The sequence below is a fragment of the Ptychodera flava genome, chromosome 4, assembly GCF_041260155.1.
Source record: "Ptychodera flava strain L36383 chromosome 4, AS_Pfla_20210202, whole genome shotgun sequence".
Classification (NCBI taxonomy): Eukaryota; Metazoa; Hemichordata; class Enteropneusta; family Ptychoderidae; genus Ptychodera; species Ptychodera flava.
The window spans coordinates 5,526,409-5,547,706 of NC_091931.1; the positions used below are offsets into that span (position 1 = coordinate 5,526,409).

At 37.7% G+C, this 21,298-nt stretch overlaps 1 protein-coding gene across 1 annotated transcript; it reads left to right on the plus strand.

Moving 5' to 3' along the window:
- The first annotated feature begins 322 nt into the window (after nt 1-322).
- Nucleotides 323-20,966, plus strand: LOC139130783 (amidophosphoribosyltransferase-like). Its single transcript, XM_070696574.1, has 7 exons — nt 323-737; nt 10,946-11,216; nt 11,944-12,196; nt 12,888-13,118; nt 14,855-14,982; nt 15,559-15,780; nt 15,947-20,966. The coding sequence occupies exons 1-7, from the start codon at nt 601-603 to the stop codon at nt 16,205-16,207; spliced, it is 1,503 nt and encodes a 500-aa protein (XP_070552675.1). The 5' UTR covers nt 323-600; the 3' UTR covers nt 16,208-20,966.
- Nucleotides 20,967-21,298: the final 332 nt, after the last annotated feature.

Sequence of the window (21,298 nt, forward strand, 5' to 3'; positions counted from 1 at the left end):
TGTAAAATTACGTTAAGGTGTTAATGATTATTACACCTGCGGTAAATACAATGTATTTTCCTGTCATCCGGCTCTTAAAATTTGGCGCGAAATATACACGTTTTCCGGTGTATGAATAATTATTTACTTTCTTTCAAGATTCCCTGACATTTCTTACATGTAATACATTTGCATTCAAATGTAGAAATGTATACTTTAGTTAGCATTCGACGTGTTCAGAACTTTGTGAGGTAATTTCATGCGTGCTTGAAACAAAACACGATGTCTAAGGCAAATGGTTTCGTCTTACCCCTCGAGAACCCCCCTACAGTAATGATTGAGTCTTGCTAATGCGCATGATCAATCAGTCGCGCCGGTATGTTGCCGGTTAAACGTGATTATCCACATTTATGCCGAAATAATGTGAAAAAGGGATATTTCACGGATTGTTTTCACATTTATAGACGGGTTTGAAGCCAAACAAAATTTCAACCGTTTATTCGAAAGTATATCGGCGCTCTTTTGGCAACATTTGAAACACACGCGGACCGAGCGGAGTTGCCGTCGAGCTGTGTATTGTTATTAACACTCCGTGTGTGTGATCAGCTGGGTCAGGCAGTCATGGCTGACTATGATGGGGAACTTCAAGGCCTTCAGGAGAAGTGTGGTATTTTTGGGGTAGTATCTTGTGGTAATTGGCCTACACAACTTGACATATCTCATGTAATATGCCTTGGATTGGTTGGGCTCCAGCACAGGTGAGTTTACGATAGCCGAAAAGTATACCGTGTGAAACACTTTCTCATAATATACCATGCATGCTCTGTGCTGTCACTGTGTCAGCGTCGGGTCAGATTCAGTAGTGTCACATAATCGATGCGGTTTGAAGAGGTCTATCGTTCTGAAAGATGCGGCTGATTGATGCAGTTCTGTTCATCCTACAGCCAGTATTTGTCAGCAGGCAACAAAAAATTGTCAGCTTCGTCAACTTAACTAATATTTTCCCGTATCTCCGAGACTACTCTCGCCACAAAGAGGCAGTGACACACAGACAGCACTAACCGTTCAAGTACATTGACCTCAAAACCCTAGTGATATCGAGAAGTTCCAAGCCTTTGTCACAGGTGCATGGAGTTGCCAGTGTATACTACAGAGAGAGAGGGGCCCTTCTGTCTATGTATACTACACTGACAATTCCAGGCACCTGTGGCCTTTGCTATCGATGTATGTTTCCTAAGATTCTGATAATTCTCATACCAAATTTATTCATATTTGAATCAGGCATTTTGTTTCTGTGTCCAATTTAACTTTCCAATTCAAATCAAACTTGTAAACAAGTTTCACATTAATAAAGCCAAAGAAAAAAAATTCTGGTTTCTTGGATATTTTGGCAAAAATACAGTCCAGTACAGAGGTGGTGAGCGAAATTTATTGTTTTTTATGAACCAGCAAATCTCCCACAAGTTACATTATCGCTGATGACTTGGAGTCTAGACACAGGGGCTGTCTACATGTCCGTCCCCAGGGGTGGATAGGTGTTTCGTTGTATTGCTAATAAAGATATATTCTACCAACCTTTGGTGTTTTGGTCTTAAACTTAGCACTGCCCTTGACAATCTTGCGTTAACGTTTTATCAACATGCTGTATCTATTATCTGATGAGTTTGAGTGCCTAATTGGCCAAAGTAAGCAAGGGTAAATTACTAAGCTGTGGACGCTGTCACCAGATTATCACCGGATTAAATTTGACAAAGTCAACAACGAACGCGCCAGTAAGGTATAACACAAGAAAGGGCTGAAACTCTCAAAAGCCGTGTCCAGAGGTGGTCCGTAAAACTAGTGGACACTTTATATTCATGTATTCAGAAACAAACAGAAGGCAAAACAAACTTGAATATTCATTTGTAAACGAACAGGTCGGAAAGGAGGACCTCCCAGGAATGCGTGGTATGTGTTGAACACACCTTGGTAACGTATCGGAGATGTGTTTATACTCTTCCTGCTGGCCCGGCAAAAACCACGTTGGTCGACGTGCCTAACACCGCATCGAACTGAATCAGACTTCACGGGTATATTGAAAAATTCCGTGTTAGTCGAGAACAAGAACGGAAAAGACTTTATTAACTCGACGTTCGAGCTCGCCTTCAACTTGTCCAGTTTATCAACTGCGTTCTTGCAATACGTACACTTTTGTATTAGTCTTCTTTTTCAAGTAACAAAAAAGACATGTTTTGCATACGACCGATTGTGTGCTCTGCAGTACGAGCGGTGTTGTGGGTTGGTGACTACGTGCCTGCAGATTTTATACACCGCGATATTTTGCTCTGAATTTTTCAATTGACCCAATGTGCTAAGTTAAAACACAAAGAAGAAGGTCGAATGTTCTCTCTGCAAATGAAGTAGCATTTCGAACACGGACGATTCGGATATCTTGACCTCAACATTATTAGCTACGCAGCTCGAAAGTTATGCTCGGAAACAGGACGGGAACATTAGTCAAAGCCGGATTTTGAATGGAAAGCATGCAATGTACTGCATACTGCTTATGCTCCCTTGGGTCTGAGACTCCCGCCCTCTCGGCCATAAACGTCATTGAGCTGCCAAGAATATGATAGTGCAGTCTGTGTATATTTTGATACATTATTTTATCAATCCTTATACTCAACTACCTAACGCATCAAACAAGGGTCATGTCAGGTTCTTAGGACGTTCTCCAAAAGACATATAATCGATTAGTGTCGCGGACTGATTTTCACCAGGTTTGAGAACTAATAAATAAACTGGTCGTCAGTGTGTCTTCGCATATCAAATCGACAAGTGTATTAGTAACTTCGAGCGATCACATCCTTCACTGTAAAGTTGTTTTTATACAAAACACATTTTCGAGAAAGCTGACGTGCAAGGGAAAGACACAGCAACTGAGTCCGACGGAGGCGCAAAAAAATGGTGCATTCGCATTTGTGTCCGATGTACACATCTCTGTTATTCCAATCTATCAGTCGACGAAGCCTACGTCAAATTGTAGTGAACTCCGAGCAAAGTCCACATAACATGTAAAGGCGAGCCAGTGGCCATATGATGATGGATTGCATAAACTTCGAAGTCGAACATCCTTAACTGTAAAGCTGCGGTTTTTTTATTCTCGACCGCGGAGTGACGTCAGTAGGTGAAACACATACGAGCGAGGTGAATGAGAGATCAGACGATACAGAAGAGCGAATGATACAGAAATTGTGTGGAAAAAAGCAGAACTAAAAGTTATGTCATTTAGTATATTGAAACTTTGAATATTGCTTATGTGGTTGAAATATCCGAACTTCACCACGGCGCTGTGATGCAAAAATGACGTAAAAAACCGCAAGTACCCGGATGACCCGCGGTCGAGAATACAAAAAAATTTGTGGGAAAGCGAATGTGCGAGGGAAAGACGGGAAAGACACCGCGATCGCGCGACTGAGTCCGACAGCGGCGCAAGAAGTGTTTCCCCGACAGTCAGACATATACAGTATGCTATATCATGCATTTCTAAAGCGTGTCCAAACGTTGACATAAAAAGATATGTCCAAAAGGTTTTGATTATATATAGTTATTACAGTGTTACGCAGGGTTTCACGCGGGTTCAAAAACTGACATAAAAAGATATGGTGTCCAAAAAAATTCGTTTTATTTAGCTGACTGATTTATCGTCTTTGCTGTGGCCTAAACATCCCCGTTTTCGTTCGACAAGACCGTGACATCAATATCTCCCCAACGTATAGATCAACCTGGTTGAGTATTACTATGCTTCCAATGTGTCTTCGCAGCTTTCATCTCGTCTTGAAATGAATAAGAGGCCTATAAATGGCATGAAAATACTTTTGCCGACTAGTCAGTTTTTATGTAACAAGCGGCGAGTTTCTTCCCCCAAACGATGACCGGCTGTAGTCAAAAACACATAGATTGTCATGTCCGTGTTTATAAACACCGATGAGCTTGACCCTCGATCCAACCTTCCTCGATCCCAAAGCATGTTGGCTAATTTGTTTACCTCTATCGATCACGTGGGCTTAAACTAAACATTTCTAAGGTCAAAGGTTTCTAGTTCCGGCTTCCGGTCTGACGGACCACATCGGGACACTGACTCCACCACTTCGATTAGTGTTCTATTGCTCATAGAAGCAACCGACGAAGGCATAAATTGGCCTGTCCCCGTTTAAACATGTCAGAAAACTGTTGACGTTCGAAAAATTAGGAAATGTTTATTGTAAAGTAGATTTCTGAACACGGCTTTTGAGAGTTTCAGCCCTTTCTTGTGTTATACCTTACTGGCGCGTTCGTTGTTGACTTTGTCAAATTTAATCCGGTGATAATCTGGTGACAGCGTCCACAGCTTAGTAATTTACCCTTGCTTACTTTGGCCAATTAGGCACTCAAACTCATCAGATAATAGATACAGCATGTTGATAAAACGTTAACGCAAGATTGTCAAGGGCAGTGCTAAGTTTAAGACCAAAACACACAAGGTTGGTAGAATATATCTTTATTAGCAATACAACGAAACACCTATCCACCCCTGGGGACGGACATGTAGACAGCCCCCTGTGGTCTAGATTTTACAAACTGTCTTCATTACATGTAGGCAGTGTTGACAGAACTAATCCTGAGCATTTCCACATGCTCCCAGAAGAGAACAGAAAAAAACCTGTAAATTACGCACAACAAATATTCCCTAAAAGGTAAACCATTGCAGTATTGTGTTCTATTTACGTCCTCAAGTTTGGGTCTAAAATTTGTTCTTTTTTCATTTTTAACTCTGACCCAATATTTTAGCTATTTCATCACTGTCCCAACATATTTCATATAATGGTCTCACAAGTACTGTGATTTGAAACAAAATTTCTCAATTGGCTAAGTAGAATAAGCTATTCTGAGGAACAATTTAATTATTCTTCCTGGTTTTGTTTGCCATCAACTGCAAGCAGTTTCCTTTTTATCCAGTGGCACTTTATATTGCCCAGTTTTTAAAGCTATTTATTACACTTGGGCAGTGTAATCATGACAGAAAAGAAAAAATGCTTGAAAATGATAAATATTGAATTAAAGTTACCAAAATCATCCTGGTCAAAGAAGAAGATAATACAATTTCTGAGGACATTGTACAAAATTTTGCTATACTGATAGATGATCTGTGTACTGAAAAGTCATGTAAATTTGTTTCAGCCATGGAGATGAAAATAAGACCCTTCCATGTTTCAACATTCTTGTAGTATTTGAATACAAAAAAAATTATGATAATGTGCTTGCTGCAGCCACATTCCCTCTGCCACGTTGTTCCTCCACAGAACTCAGGAAATATACCGGTACTTAGGTATGATAAACCCACTACAAGTGTAAGTGGCTACTTGATTTACCAGCCTATTGATTTTTGGTTTAAATGTCCAGGGTTAACTACCTGCATATACAATAGTACTGCCAATGCTACCATCTATTGTTTCAAACAATTCTATGCAAATCATTGGGTTTCTGCAGGTTAATGAATAAAGAAGAAATGAAACACCATTGAAATGGACTCCACTGGCTGAGCCTTTCATTGTTTGACTTGATCTTTCTTTTTACCGCTATTGTTCACCATGGACATGACAATAGAACATGGATCTAATGGGTACCCATGCAGCATGTAGCATTTAACCCTTTTCCTGCCAAGTCCATATTTCACCACCAGGTCAAGATGGTTAAAATTAATGAAACACAACGTATTCCATATGATGTATTTTAACATAATACTGTACATTCGAAGGCTGTTGAAAACATAATACTGTAAAGTTGATTTTTTTTTGACAAAAGATGCTATAACATACCAAGCCAAGTGGGTGAAAATACGTCATGTTCTGGCTCAATACCGCTTTTTACTGACTTGGCTGATGGGGAAGGGATACAGTTATTACTGTCTGGCAGGAAAAGGGTTAAGGCATCTCCAGGCACGACTGTAAATGGCACAAAACTGGCTTCTTTTGCAGAGAACTGCTGGGTTATGTTATCTGAGTTACATTAAACATGCCATACCAGTCATAATAGGGAAAAGCAGAAATCAAATTATCAAATGCAATGCTCAATCTATGGTGTTCAAATCAAACAGGTTATGGGCAGAAAGAAAGGATTGACAAAGGATGGATTCCCCTTCAGGAATGAGACCATGTTGATGTGAAAATCTCGGTATCAGTGTTAAAACTGGTCAATTGGCATGTGTGTGACTTGAAATGAACATGGTGCAATCCAGTTACTTGTATCATCAAACCTAACTAAAGAAATTGTATGTACAGCAGGGATAGAAATACTTTTTTATTTCTTGTGGCAAAAGTTTGCCACCGGATATGAAATCTGGTGGCAATTATGAAAAATCTGGTGGCAGTTTAACACATTATGTGATCGGTATAATACAACATTTTGTCATTGCCACATACTCATTGTAATTTATAAATTCTTGAAAATATGGTGAGTACACGTCACAAAAAGTCAACCCATACTGCATGCCTCGAAAAAAATTTTCAAACTTACTAACCGTGGGACACGTGAATTTCATTTTTACTTGCCCGAGAGGAAAAAATACTTGCCCTAAATTTCTAATAACTGTACCAGTAATTTGTAACAGAGAGCAGAGTTTGGCCATATGAAGTGAATTCAAAGAGGGAAAAAACAGATTCAAACAAGAACTACATCTTGTTAAAATGAAGGACTATTACCAAATCTGAAATGTCCCAGAAGAAATGTGAGAATACTTTAGTCTTTTCTGTAGATTTTGGCCATTTAGAAAACATCTTTGAATTTGGAATTTTTCCACAACCTAGTCCAAATTAAAATCTTTGCATAAGAGTAATAAGATTTGTGCATGGCTGGCTGCTGCTCTTTATTATCAAGCTGAGATCACAAACAACTGCTCTGCTAGTGTTTATCTGCCAATGCATACGCACATGTACATCTGCAACTCTTTTACCTGTTTACATGTTTGCTCACTGAGCACAGCAGTCTTTCAAAGTTTATTGATAAATGTATTCGTCAAGAGAGCAGATTCAAGTTTTGTTTTCGTTACTCTTCAGTGCAGATTTGTTTTCTGTAAGTGAGAGCCGATCCCTAAAAACCAATTTGAAACTGTCCCATCTCACACACTACGTAGCTGCAATATGTGGCCTCCTTGGTCGACTGAGCCTGTTTTGACAACAATGTAAACTTGTACTTTTTCATCTGGGTGTAGATTTACGTTGAACAGTAAGCATTGCCGAGATCTATGGCTTTGAATAAGTTTACATCCATTTACAAAGCACGGTTCCCAGACACTTCGCACCAAAACCACTTCGCACCATACCATCTCGTCCCATACCATTTCGCACCAAAACCACTTCGCACCAAAACACCTCGTACCAAAACCTCTTCGCCCAAAAATCACGTCGCCCAAAACCATTGCGACCCGAAAAAAAACCACGACTTAACTCCTCAATTTATCGGTAACCGTTAAAAGTTGAAAATAACCAACCACTGCCAGTGAAGTTTTAATCACCTTTCTACCATCCCAGGACTGAAATCTTGAAATTGTACACATTTCGAGAAAATGACATCGCATCGTGCAATACCGCGCACGGCACCTGAAATGTACCATTTAGTAGTTTGTGTGTTTCTTTTTTCTAATATATGGTATGGTTTCATGGAAGAATAAATGGTTCGTGGTAGCCAAGTTGCAGGTAAAAACAACGTTATGATACATCGTGACATCGATGTTTTAGGACGAGTTGACGGAACTATACGGTAAGCGAAGTGGTTTTAGTACGAGGTGGTACTTGGGGCGAAGTGGCGTTGGACGAGGTAGTACTTGGGACGAGGTGGTTTTGGTGCGAAATGGTTTTGGGACGAAGTTGTGTGGGGCGAACTGGTTTTGGTGCGAAGTGTCTGGACCCCACAAAGCACATGGTGCAATTACACTATCGCGTGAAGCCGATCGACTGTCATACAACTCATACGCTTGCAGAATGGCAACCACTGTCAAGAGCATACCACTTTACGGCACACATACAAAACAGTGAGTTCACTCCGTGTCGTCGGAGAGAACATGTCGCAAAACTCTATTTTTACGACTTTTTGTGTTTTACAACAGCAAGAACGATTATTTTGCGATGTCGGGCGGATTTTCAAGGGTTTTCAGAAAACTATTCTGAGAGTTGAAGGACTTACAATGATTGTAGACGTGTACAGACCTAATGAAATACGTTTTCAAGCTTGAATTGTCCAGAGCTTAGTTAATTCAACCGCTGGTGGACTTGCCCGTCGGACGGGAAGCATATTGATTTTAATTGCCCGACCGCAAAATTCACTAGCAACGGGCGTCGGGCGATAGGAATTTTTGAGCCTGTACTGGCTAATGAATTGCAAGTATTTATTATTATTTAAATCACGCATGCTGCAGTTTGGCTTTGTTTTCAAAATGTCACAACATGCTTTTATCTTGTGCCCTATGACTGCATTATGCGGCTATCACAGAGAACAACAACATGTCAAGTGTACAAAAGCTGCTGTCATCGATATGGAGATTAGCCAATCACAAGTTTGGATTCACGCTATGTTTTCATTCATGCCAAAATGTCGCAATTAGTTTTTTTTTTGCTAATGAGTTTTTTTCCGCCGTCCGACAACGCGTGTTCCTTTAGTGTTCCTTCATTCAAGCTGTAGGATCGATGACATGGTGACCCAAAATTTAGTGGCAGAAAAATACCACCAGAAAAAAATTTTGGTGGCAGATTGACAGTTTTTGGTGGCAAATGCCACCATTGCCACCGATTATTTCGAACACTGTACAGAGATTGTAACATTGGATAGTTTATCTTTTAGTGTCCATGTGCAAATATTTGCAACAATCGCTATAGATGACAGTATCATGGGGAGGGTACAAGTGAGACTATCATAGATGTATTGATTTGCTACTATCTTAGTAAATGGTTTGTAGTATGTCATAGCAGCAATATAATTTCAAGCACAATATAATTTCAAAATATGTATCCTGATTGGTTACAGATGTGTCAAATAAAGACTGTTAATTTAGCTATGTTAAGATTGTTCATCCACATACTGTTTAGAATAGTTATAACACAGTCCTTCCACCCACTGTGGTTATAGTGACAAGCCCCATTTTGATTAGATCATAGACAGTGGAGGGTTCCCCTCCACTGTCTATGATTAGATCTTGGAGATGCTAGCCTACTCTTGTACCTCGTTGATTAGATCACGGTCCCTCCACAAACTGTGATTAGATATGTGCACAGACAGTAGATTCTGGCATGTTTATGCACAAATACTACACATTGCTATGTATACAATACACGTACATCATACGTTGAATGGATGTGTGTCTGCTACCTCCATGGTTACCTCAATTACAAAATTCAAATGAATGATGCACATTTACGTTGGTTACATTTTGAAATTAAATATTTTCTCAATTGTGAATAGATAAACACAGCTAGTAATCATCTGGCACAAACCAAAGGGAAGAAATGTACATGCTCATGTTTTAATATAACTTGTCTACATTATGACATACCCCAGTCCTTTGGTACATGTTAATATATTACTGGGTACTGAACATGAACCTGTATGTTGATTGTAAACCTTCATAAAGGAATGAAAGAGCTTGAAATTTGATGTTTGCATCTACATATGGAAGGAAACAGTAGCTTTTGTTATTTTTTGTTGAGGGGTTGCAAGTGCATCATGTTCAGGGGATGAAATGGGTAAATGACCAATACTGACACTCAAAGAATATCATGAGATGAAGAAAATCATCAAATTCATGGTGCACATGTACCACAGCTGATCATTCCCAAAATGTTTTAAATCAAACCAATCTGTAAAGCTGACCTATAAGTTAATTCATTCCATGATTTTTGAAAACTATCCCTTTATATCAAGTTAAGGGAATTATAAATTTGTACAAGTCATGTTAAACAGACATAAATGCACCACAGTGTCTGAAAACAATTACAAAGATGATTTTTTTCCCACCCTAAATTTTATGTGAGCTTCAACTTTGAATAATATGAAATCTCACCATGTTTACTGTCCGTGACAAAGAGTAAAATATAAAGTTTGAAACAGGCAAGCTGCCAAGGTTAATGTGTATATTGTAACAAGAACTATTGCATAGAACAAGCCTACCACAACAAATTCCTGTTGCCATACCAACATTTATCTGATACATACTATAAGGGTGAACTGCAATGCTAGGAGCATGTCCTTCATTATGTAATGGGAAACTTGACCGAAGAATGTCATGTTACATACCTTAGCTAAATTTAAAGCCAGCTTTATTTTCAGAGATCAAGAAATTGAAAAGTGTCAACAACCATGCACCATACTCAATTTGTATAAACTATGGTATCATGAACTTAAAATAAGTAGGCGTCCCCAGTTTTTCCAAGATTATTAAGAGAATCTATAGTCTGTCTTATTCCTGTGAGGCACCCTGTGCACAATTTCCCCATACGCAAAATCATGGAAAGTTACAAGGAAGTAACAAGCTACTGCCATGATCCAGAATTTACTTCCTTGGATCACATGGAATTCTGCACTCCACATTTTACTAAACATTGGTGAACAGCTTTTTTCCCTCCTTAGAAAATACAATTGCATTGCTATGTGAATGTAAGACAGAACTTCTCAAGAAAAAACAGGATATCTTTCTTTTATGGCTACGTCAAAATGAATATCATTTATCAAATATCATTACAGTGTTCACTCTTCTCCCACTGTAGCCCAGAAATGACCCCTCAGTCAGTGGCATTTACTGGGTCCATTGTTTCTGTTGCTTGCTTTAAAATTTGATGTATACATTCCATTTGTTTCTTATATTGTAATTGAGGCTGTCCTAGAGAGATATCAAATGATAGAATATTTGAGTGAACCATGCACCTCAAATCATATAATTATTTGTGGTTTTTGAACGCAGGGGTCAAGAAAGTGCTGGAATGATAACCAGTTTTGGTTCCAATACGAAGAAACTGTACAAACACAAAGGCATGGGACTTGTGAACACCATATTCTCAGAAGAGAGGCTGGCCAAGTTGAAAGGGAATCTTGGTATTGGACATACAAGGTATTCCACTGCAGGCGACTCTGAACTCACGAATTGTCAACCATTTGATGTAGATACCTTACATGGACGTATTGCTGTTGCACACAATGGAGAACTTGTCAATGCGGGTCCACTCAGAAAAAAGGTATATCAAATTTTTATCTCACCAAGGTTACTTTTACAAGAATAGAGCCTATCGGCCAAATTACAATGGAGTTTTGTGACATTAGTGTGATTTTAAAATTTTGGGTCATTTGGATCTATGAAAAAAGGTTTACTAAAATGTATAGTACTTAGATTATCTTAACATAAATCTTAACATAAATTACTAATATCTGGGTACTCGGCTCGTATGTTATATAGCTGTTGAAATAAAGATGTGATGGTTGTATACTGCATCCATATACAAACTGAGGACATACGTAAAGGTAGCCAACAGAAATGCCAATGACAGACATTTTACAATAATAAAGCAAGGAAGACGCCCACTTGTAGAATAAAGTATTCATATTTTTTTAGCATAATGTGCAATAGTGAACACAATTACATGCTTACTGTAATACTCTGTGTCTAACATGTAAAAATAGTGTGTGGTCATCAAATTTCTTTTTATATCCAGTGGTAATAAAAACATACAGACAGTGTTTCAAATTGAATGTCTGTATTTTCAAGTGTATTACCTGTATGTGTATTGTAAACTTTGATGATTAAAGATGGGAAATGTTGAACTTTCACTAAGCAAGTCAAAAGTGTGTAAAATGAATGCTGGGTCATTATTTCTTAATCTGTACTATAAACGGGTAATGATAATTATCATAGATTAACTACTTTGTGAAAAACTAATGATATATAAATGTTTGTTTGTCTGCTAGGTTTTAAAACATGGTGTTGGACTGTCTACAGGAAGTGACAGTGAGCTGATTACACAGCTTCTTGCCTTCTCGCCTCCAGAGGGCGAACCAGATGGTCCAAATTGGCCAGCTAGAATTCGACAACTTATGATGGAAACAAGAACAGCGTATTCTTTGATCATTATGTATGAAGATAGTATTTATGCTGTGAGAGATCCATTTGGTAATAGACCACTCTGCATTGGCAAATTACTTTCACCTACAGGATTTGCAGGTCAGTTCAAATGGAAATACTCATTTTGACCAGAAGTTTGAACAGGACTTCTTTCTACCACCTCATACGTCTGCCTCTGTCTCTGTGTCTGCCTGTCTCTGTGTCTGCCTATCTCTCATTTGTGTCACTTTTCCAACACAAAGACTGACTATGCTAGTCTTCTGTCTCCCATTACCACCTTTCTCTGTGAGAGGGACCATTAATAATCAAAACATACAGACATACAGCAAATGAAACTCATCGTATTTGATCTCAAACCCTCACTCCTCCCTTAAATGAAAGTTTTGAAGTGCAAAAAAATCTGAGTATGAAACTAAACATGATAGATTAATTGCCGAAATAGGAAGTTCAAACAGCTGATACATGTTTGAACAACAAGCATGTCAGAACACAATCTGGATGGTGATTGAGTACCATGCATATGTATGGTTTCTATGATGTAACCCTCGTGTACAGTTTGTGAGAATTTGCACTTGGTAATTGGAAATAGATCTATCGCTGGTTGCATTTTGGTGACTTCCCAATCAACTTTTAATGCAATCAGAAATATTGCAGAAAGCCATTTTGGCTGTTTTCGCCACACAGACTTACATTTGAAGAGTGATGCTGATGAGAATTTGAAAGTGATGCCGCACATTGAGTCCATTCACCATCTAATCTTCTGTTCTTTTCCAAAATTCTGACTTCACAGAGACAAAAGCTAATGAGAATGATATCGAAGGCTGGCTTGTTTCATCTGAATCATGTGTGTTCCAATCCATGGGAGCCAAGTACCACAGGGAAGTTATGCCAGGCGAGATTGTCCAGATTTCAAAAACTGGAATCAAGACACACTGTGTCATACCTCGTCCCAAGAACAACCCTCCAGCATTTTGTATATTTGAATATGTTTATTTTCTGCGACCTGACACGATAGCAGAAGGTAAGTCACTTGTGAAAGAGGGCGAACAGTATTTTGATGTGGTAGTACACTTATTAATGCAGTGTTCGCGCTACCGCTCGCCAGACGGCAAAATGGCGAATTGATTCACTCATTGGCGACTCAGACGGTCAGAACAATCGCCAGACTGGCGACTCAAAATTTGTACGTTCGGTCACTTTGTTCTACGATGTTCTGTTGCATTGCGGTGTTTTGTTTTACTTCTTTGGAAGTCTTCCGCCATAGTACTATCGTACTCATCTAAGTATAAGCCCTGCCACTGTTTTCAGAGTATAATGGGTCGTACAAGTTGGTAAAATTACTTTTCAGATAAAAGAAGCTAATGGGACATCGAAGTTCCCGTGATAGTATCGTGAGCAAAATGGCACGTATACCCAATACATGTACTTGTGCCCCTCCGAAATGTCCCCCGTTACCTAAATAGAATAGTCCCACTCTAGTTACGTCCGCCATTGTTCACGTTCACGCTGTCCTGTTTTCCCGGGAGGTTGTCATAGTCCAAGTCTAAACATATAATTTCAGTTGTTTTCAGCGATCATCCTTTCATCTGTGAAGGAGCGTTTTACCGGTGACCATTACAATTTTCACTGCTATGCTGTTGTTTTAACAAGACACGGACCGTTTGATCTTGGAAAGTAGAGTTGCTTTTACGTGCAGCCAATGCACATGCCAGTTCACGGGTTCACACCATGCTCTTGAACGTGAATGGCAGCACACATGATGTCTTTGTTTCACGTTTATATTTTATCTCAAGGTATGATTCAAGCTGAAATGTCACCAAAATGTCACTTCTATATCGAGGGATTGTGCAAACCAGTTTGATTTAAAACAGCTTTGTAAAACACTGTTTACTTAGCTTGAAATTGTTACTGAGTTTTGCTGTCTTTTGGCCATGCACGGACGTGTATCAATATCAGTGTGATCATGGCATGCCATGCCACGTTCATGAAGATCTTGATGATGTTACTCTTTTCTGTATTTTTTTGTACTTCACAATTTCTTTGGTTGACGTTTGAAAGTCACAAGTGGTGTTCAATAGTCATGCATGAGTTTTGATACGAAGCATTCTTTTTATTGAACTATTAAAGCAGCACTGAGGATACATATGATGATGAGAAAGTGGCAGACCTGAAATATTTGGTTATCATTACTCTTGAGTATTTAATGATATCACCTTTGACCCTTCGAGATGAATGTGTGTGACCCTTGACCTCACCTCTCATAAGAAAAATCTGGCTACTTGTGTTCACGCTGTATTAGCCAAAAAGGCTAATCAGCTTGAGTAGCAGAGCAAACCCTGTAATGTTGTTCAAGACTTTGAATGTCTGTATTTTCCATTGATGTTAAATCTGTTTGAATATTTTACTGTTTACCTATTTGTAATATGCCTCTTGAAATCACTGTCTTTAACTATAACATACATACTGCAAGAATTCCTCTGTTATTACAGCTGTACAGCAATAAGCAACCCAGTTCAGTTCTAGTTTTTAGCAAAACAGTTTGACTGTTTGCTAATGAGTAATTTGGAATCAAAGCAATAAAATTTGAATTTGCCTATCCACAAAAAGTCCAATGCTAAAAGATATGAATATTGTTTCACAATTTTACCCATTAATTTGCTAGTCATTGTTTAAATATCAACGGTCTGCACATCGTTAATGTAGAAACAAAATGATCATTACTAGTAAACTTCAGTGTCTGTTTCTTGTACCTGACAGGTCAAATGGTTTATTCAGTTCGTAAACGTTGTGGTCGTCAGCTAGCCAAAGAAGCACCTGTAGATGCTGATCTAGTCAGCACTGTTCCTGAATCTGCTACTCCCGCTGCTATGGGATTTGCTGAAGAGGTCAGTCAGTGTGTACATACCCTATTCACCACCACAGTTTGGTTTCTTCCGCATTGTGTTGCATTGGCAAGAGCTAAACCATTAACAGGGAAAAGGTGTCATGAAAGCACTTTGATGTGTCTGCATTACTTCCAGGCCAGCCATCTGCTACAATGCACTGCTAGGTTCATCGACTTCCAAAAGCCATTGCAGTTTTCACTTCTATGTCAAGCAAATTACAGCATATTAAGGCACATGAGATGGAATATCTCCAAAATATGTTATTGTTAGCAATCACAAGTCTTCAAAATATTCATTCTTGACAACACATCATTATAGTTTCAATTTGTCAGAAGATATTCAGATTGTGTTTTGGTTTTACTGTCACAGCATTGCTCCTCTGAATCAGTCTGAATAATTGTTATTCCTAGATTTCATCATATATCCATTTGGTAAAACAGATGAGTTAAACAGAACTTAAAATTTGCATACTCAGACTGAAGACAAATTTGTGCTTTTTGTTATCATGTCTTTCTAAATGTTTATAAAGTTCCCCCGTATTTTCCCACCTTTTTACAATGTGTTTATCATTTTCAGTCTGGCTTACCGTATGTAGAAGTTCTGTGTAAAAACCGCTATGTTGGACGTACATTTATTCAACCAAACACTCGACTGCGACAGCTTGGAGTGGCCAAGAAATTCGGTGCTCTCTCAGAAAACTTCAAAGGCAAGAGAATTGTTCTGATAGATGATTCCATTGTTAGGGGAAACACCATCGGACCAATCATCAAGCTTCTGAAGGATGCAGGTGCAAAAGAGGTAAGAGATATGGTTGATTGAGATAATATTTGCAAATCTTTTATTTTGTGTGACAGTGACACAAAGCTGTCTATTTCATTTATGAATGTAAGGTTGTGCTAATTTCTTATCAAATCTTAAATAAAACAGAACAATATCAAATTTTATATATGTTGTTTTCTTTTAGGTCCATGTTCGTCTAGCCTCTCCACCAATCAAGTATCCATGTTACATGGGCATCAATATACCAACCAAAGAGGAACTGATTGCTAACCGTCTTGCTGCAGATCAGTTGGCTGAGTATCTAGGTGCAACCAGTGTTGTGTACCTTACAGTGGATGGCCTGGTCTCAGCCGTCAGGGAAGGCATTGCTGAAAAGGACACAACAAAAGTGGGACATTGTACAGCTTGTCTAACAGGAAACTATCCAGTAGAGTTGGAGTGGTAACCAGCTCATCATTTGATGACCTTTTTACCCTTTTTAGGTAATGGTATGATCCATGTGATGTACATTTCAATGGAATTTTACATTTTATCCGGACTGTCAGTTCATACCTCTTTACAAACACCTGATAAAGTATGGTACTTGCATGTGTTTGAATTGTTTCTTTCCACTATTTGTACTGCCAGTTGATAAACGTCGACCAACAGGGTACCATAGTTTCTGCAAAGAAACTCTGAAAATGTTTGGACTTTTATGTATGACAATGCACATTAGGAGTGAAAGACTGTTGTAAAAGTCTTTACAAATGTATTATTTATGATTTCTAATTGGAAAATATTAAAAAAAAAATTGCAAAAAGTAAAAAAAGATTTGAGTTTTGTAAGAATGACCCTTTATTTGCTGATGGCCCGGCATTTTAGCCATCTTGTGCAGAAATGCATTTGAAAGTCTGAGACCAATGCTTAATTGTATTAAGTGATGCTACACCTCTGCATGTGTAAGTATCTTGTGTGAATTATTGATTTCTTCTTCTTATTCAAATATCAAAAATCCTCATTATCTGAGTTTACTCCCAATACCGTACTCTCAAGTTCTGTGATCTTCAGTCGGATTTTTGTTTTGTCTAATTTTTCTTAGTAGTTTGGTTATCCAAATTAAAAATTAAAAATATAGATTTGAAAAGTGTGTACGTAAAATCATTTTGGTAATATGGGGTGATTTCCTGATTTTAACACAAAGAATGTCAAATTTTAGTCTTGAGAAGGTGCTGATCATGAGATGACAAAATTGTGTGTGGATGTATTACTCCACCAGAAAGTGCCTTTCCATGTATAATTGCCATATTCCTTTTGATGGCGCCTTCTCTATTACCTACATTCTGATTAAGTGAAAACTCACTGAATATTTCAGTCACAGTGTTAATTTGTATGCTGTGCCTGATCTGTGTAAGAATTTTTTGATTATAAACCATGTTATTTTCCATTAAATCACCAATTGAATCACCGAAGCCAGTTTTAACTTTCACTGTACAAAATTGATACGCCACCACGCAGGGTTTTTATGATTCATCAGATGCAAAATAAGTGTAGTTTTGAAAGTGTACCTTTGCCATTTTTGATCCTTTGTGTAATGTTTGTTCTGAGTGAGCTTTTTGTAGAAATCATTTTACGACTTGGTGTCTGCTACATATTTAAATTGATATTCATAAAAAATGGCAGATATCCTATGTCAACCAAATTCATATAACAGATAGACAAGTTGTGGCTGCCAATCCCATGCTGACTGCTGTGATATCGATGATCGGTGTAAATGTTTATTGATTACCAATATTGCTGATATCAGTTATCATCAAGGACTGATTTCAGTTTATTTAGAATTGCACAAGCAAAGGATACAAGATTCTGAGTGAGCTTTGTGAAATCTAATGTTCTTCACAAAATTTAAAATTTCTGAATGCATCTAAATAAAAAAGACACATTTAGCTTTGATGTTGTCCAAAAAAATCCATAACAGCTGGGAGAAGTCAACATGTTATTTCTTTATGAAGATAACATCAAAGGAATTGTGCCTGCTGTTTTAAGTTTGGATGACATTAAAGGTGTACAGTCACCTGTAATCTAAGTATACCCATATATGGTCAAAGGGGCGTTCCTTGGTATTCAAAATACCCATGTAGGGTGCTGTTTTTTAAAAGCGGCCACCTGCTTAAAATCTGTGATTGGTTAGGTTTTCTCTTTCCATGGTAACTGTGGCAAAATTGGAACAGGGGACAGTATACCTTTAATAATTGCTGATGGGAAATGCATGCGTATCATATTTAGGTACTGAAAATGGAGACTGCAAACTAATAACTGTTTATTTGAAGGGTTTCACTTCTGACGCAAAAACTCTCCTTTCAACTTTGTCACAGTGAAAATGCACACAAACTCTTTTTGTACCAATTTGGGGCTGTATAATGATTTAAGTTTGTACTGATTCTGGATAACGCCCATTATCAAATATTGGAGTATTCACTGGAGAAGTTATACAGTGACATGTCTCATGGTATCTTGTCACATAGTAGGTTAAGTAATACAGTGACATGTCTCATGGTATCTTGTCACATAGTAGGTTAAGTAATACAGTGACATATCTCATGGTATCTTGTCACATAGTAGGTTAAGTAATACAGTGACATGTCTCATGGTATCTTGTCACATAGTAGGTTAAGTAATACAGTGACATGTCTCATGGTATCTTGTCACATAGTAGGTTAAGTAATACAGTGACATGTCTCATGGTATCTTGTCACATAGTAGGTTCATACAGTTAAAAGCAGGGTGAATATACCATAGAAGTGTGAAATTTTCCAATCTTTAGCTGTACTGTATGACGAAAGATGAACACTTTAGATGTAAGCATCTTCTACGGTCAATCTTGATTTTGGTAGTGCCAGCTTGAAACATAAAATTGACAGCTGGAAAGATGAATATTGTATTAAATTCTGTGAGTTTCCAATAAAACTGTTTTTTCTACAGTGTGTGTACTTGGGAAAAGTGCTGCAGAACAAGTGTAAGATATCTATCTTCACTCTTTGATGGTTTGATATACCATGAAAAACCAATGCAATCTTATAGTTTAAGCAAGAAAACTACTTTGTGCACCCGAAAACACATTGTCCTTGGATATTTTCTCAAACAAATGAAACAAACAAATCTATTTTCCTAATTTTACACAATTTTTTTTCAAGAAAATACAAAGGAAGAAAGAAACTTTCGTTTAAGATTGGAAAAGTGACAGTAAATGATAAGCTTTATTTTCTGTATTGCAATTACAGTATGTCAATCATGGTTTTCACTTCGACATTTGAAGAGAATAGCAATTATGTTTTTTTGCATTTTTATTTGGTTAGAATGGACTGACAGATTTGCATTGGCAGACTGTATGATATAAAGAGTACATCATCCATTGTTTTCATTGTTTTCATATCACAGTGTTCCTGTGATGTTTGTTCCTGTACCGCAGTGTATGTTATCAGGTTCAGCAGTGGTTCTACGTCATCATGTTCAGTTTGTTTGTTTGGTTTCCTTTCAGTCTTTTCTCATCTACCAAAGAGCTTTCACAGTACATTCTATTCACCAGTGCTGTCTGAAATATATTATTTCTTGTACATAGAACTTACTACTTTATTCAGTCTATGTATTTTACTATTCACCTGTAGTCTGCTGTAAGTTTTCCTTCCGCAAAGTGTTGTGTCTGTTTTGGTCACTGTATTTCACTCCACTTTTTCATATTTCTGTATTTCTTAATTGGAATTGGTTTGTATTCCAACTATACTAGTGCTTGTCTATATTTTTATATTCCTTCTTGCAATTGCCACACCTGATTTTCTCACCAGTTGCTATGACAACATTGAGGGAACTCTGTCAAAATGTAAATTTGCTAGATATTTGCCCATGTACGTATTATTTCCAATTTTCCAAGTCTAATAAAATTGTCATGTTCTTTAAACATCTGATTGACATGCTCACTGATAGAGCTGCATGAAGTATTGAAAAACATGTTGATCCAAAATTCCAAAATTATTATTTTAACCTTGATGTCATGTTAAACTTTCTTTGAAAACACAATCTAGCATATTCAGATCTCATATTTCTTAGAGACAAGTGACTGGTTGTGGTGTTAACAAGTCTTGATAGTCACTAGCAGCACTTAACAAAAAAATGAACATTGGAAAGATTTTAAAGTAGCTTTAGGCATGAGTACTTGACCATGTACAAAGAATGAATACCGGTATGTGGATATGTCATATTGATGTTATTCCAACACCTGTCGAGTGACACGTGATATTTTTATCAAAGATACAGTCCTTCAATTCTATTGAAGACTCTTTGTGAAAGGCCAGTAAAACAGCCATAGACTTCTTAATTTTTCACTCTCACCGCCTAAGTTCAGACAACACTTTTGTTTATATATTTTTTACTGTCATGTAATAGTAGGACAAAGAAACCAAAAAGCTAGCTGGCATTGCAAAATTCATCATGTAGATTTTCATTGATTGAAATTGATTAGGATTTTAAAAAGCATGTTTTTAAAATCTGTAAAAGAGCCTGTGGTGTTATGATTTGACCTTTGACCGACACTAGAGGAGGAGGTTGGTGCAAAATGTTAAAGATTCAGATTTACATCGAAAAAAATCAGTTCTTGATGGTACTTAAAGGGTTTTGTTGTAGAGGACGGCTACATTGTATATGGCATGAAATGGGGCTTTGCAAATCTTTACTTTTCAAACTTGCAAAACATTTGGCACATACATGTTTTCAGTTCCCCTGTAAAACACTCTTGTAGTATGATATTGTCACTGATTATAAAATCCCAAATGTGTAACCTCATGTACAGCAGTGATTACAGAAGTGATGAATATTATTTGTTCTGTTCCGTATTCTGATTTGTATGGATTGTTGCGGACTTGTAAATTTATTTCCAAATACTACCTCTGTTTTTGTGTTGTGTGACCTCTGATGACCTGTACTGGTCTCTGTGACCCCTGAATGACCCCTGGAAAGATTCCAGCATCTATTCAATGATATCATGGCTAGGTATTGGTGTACTAAACCTAATGAGAAACATTTTCAATACCATATTCAATGTATTTTGTTTCCTTTGATCCACTGTAATGAATATTTGTCACAAAGTGTATTTTTACTTTGATCCAGTGAATTAGGAATTGTGAAACGTTGCTTAGTCATTTGGATGGCTAATAAACTGTCCTTGCTAAATTTTATGTGTGTATATTCACTGTATTTTGAAAGTAGTAGTACATGACAATTATATGATTGCACTACAGTGTGTAAAGGTGGTTGCTGATTGTAGTGTGTTCCCCAAGCACAGATTTTCAAACCTTGCCGTTCAATGCTGGTCTATGGCTTGCATGGTCTCATGAAAGCTTGATTGGAAGTCATTCGTTTACACCATCATTATGTTGAATCTGATCAAATACATGCATGGTGACGCCTGACTTCTGCTTGTGTTCACACACAACCAACTCTTGTCAAACTGAGTTTATACAGTAGATTTTTAGCTCACATTTGGTATACATATGTATAAATACCGAAG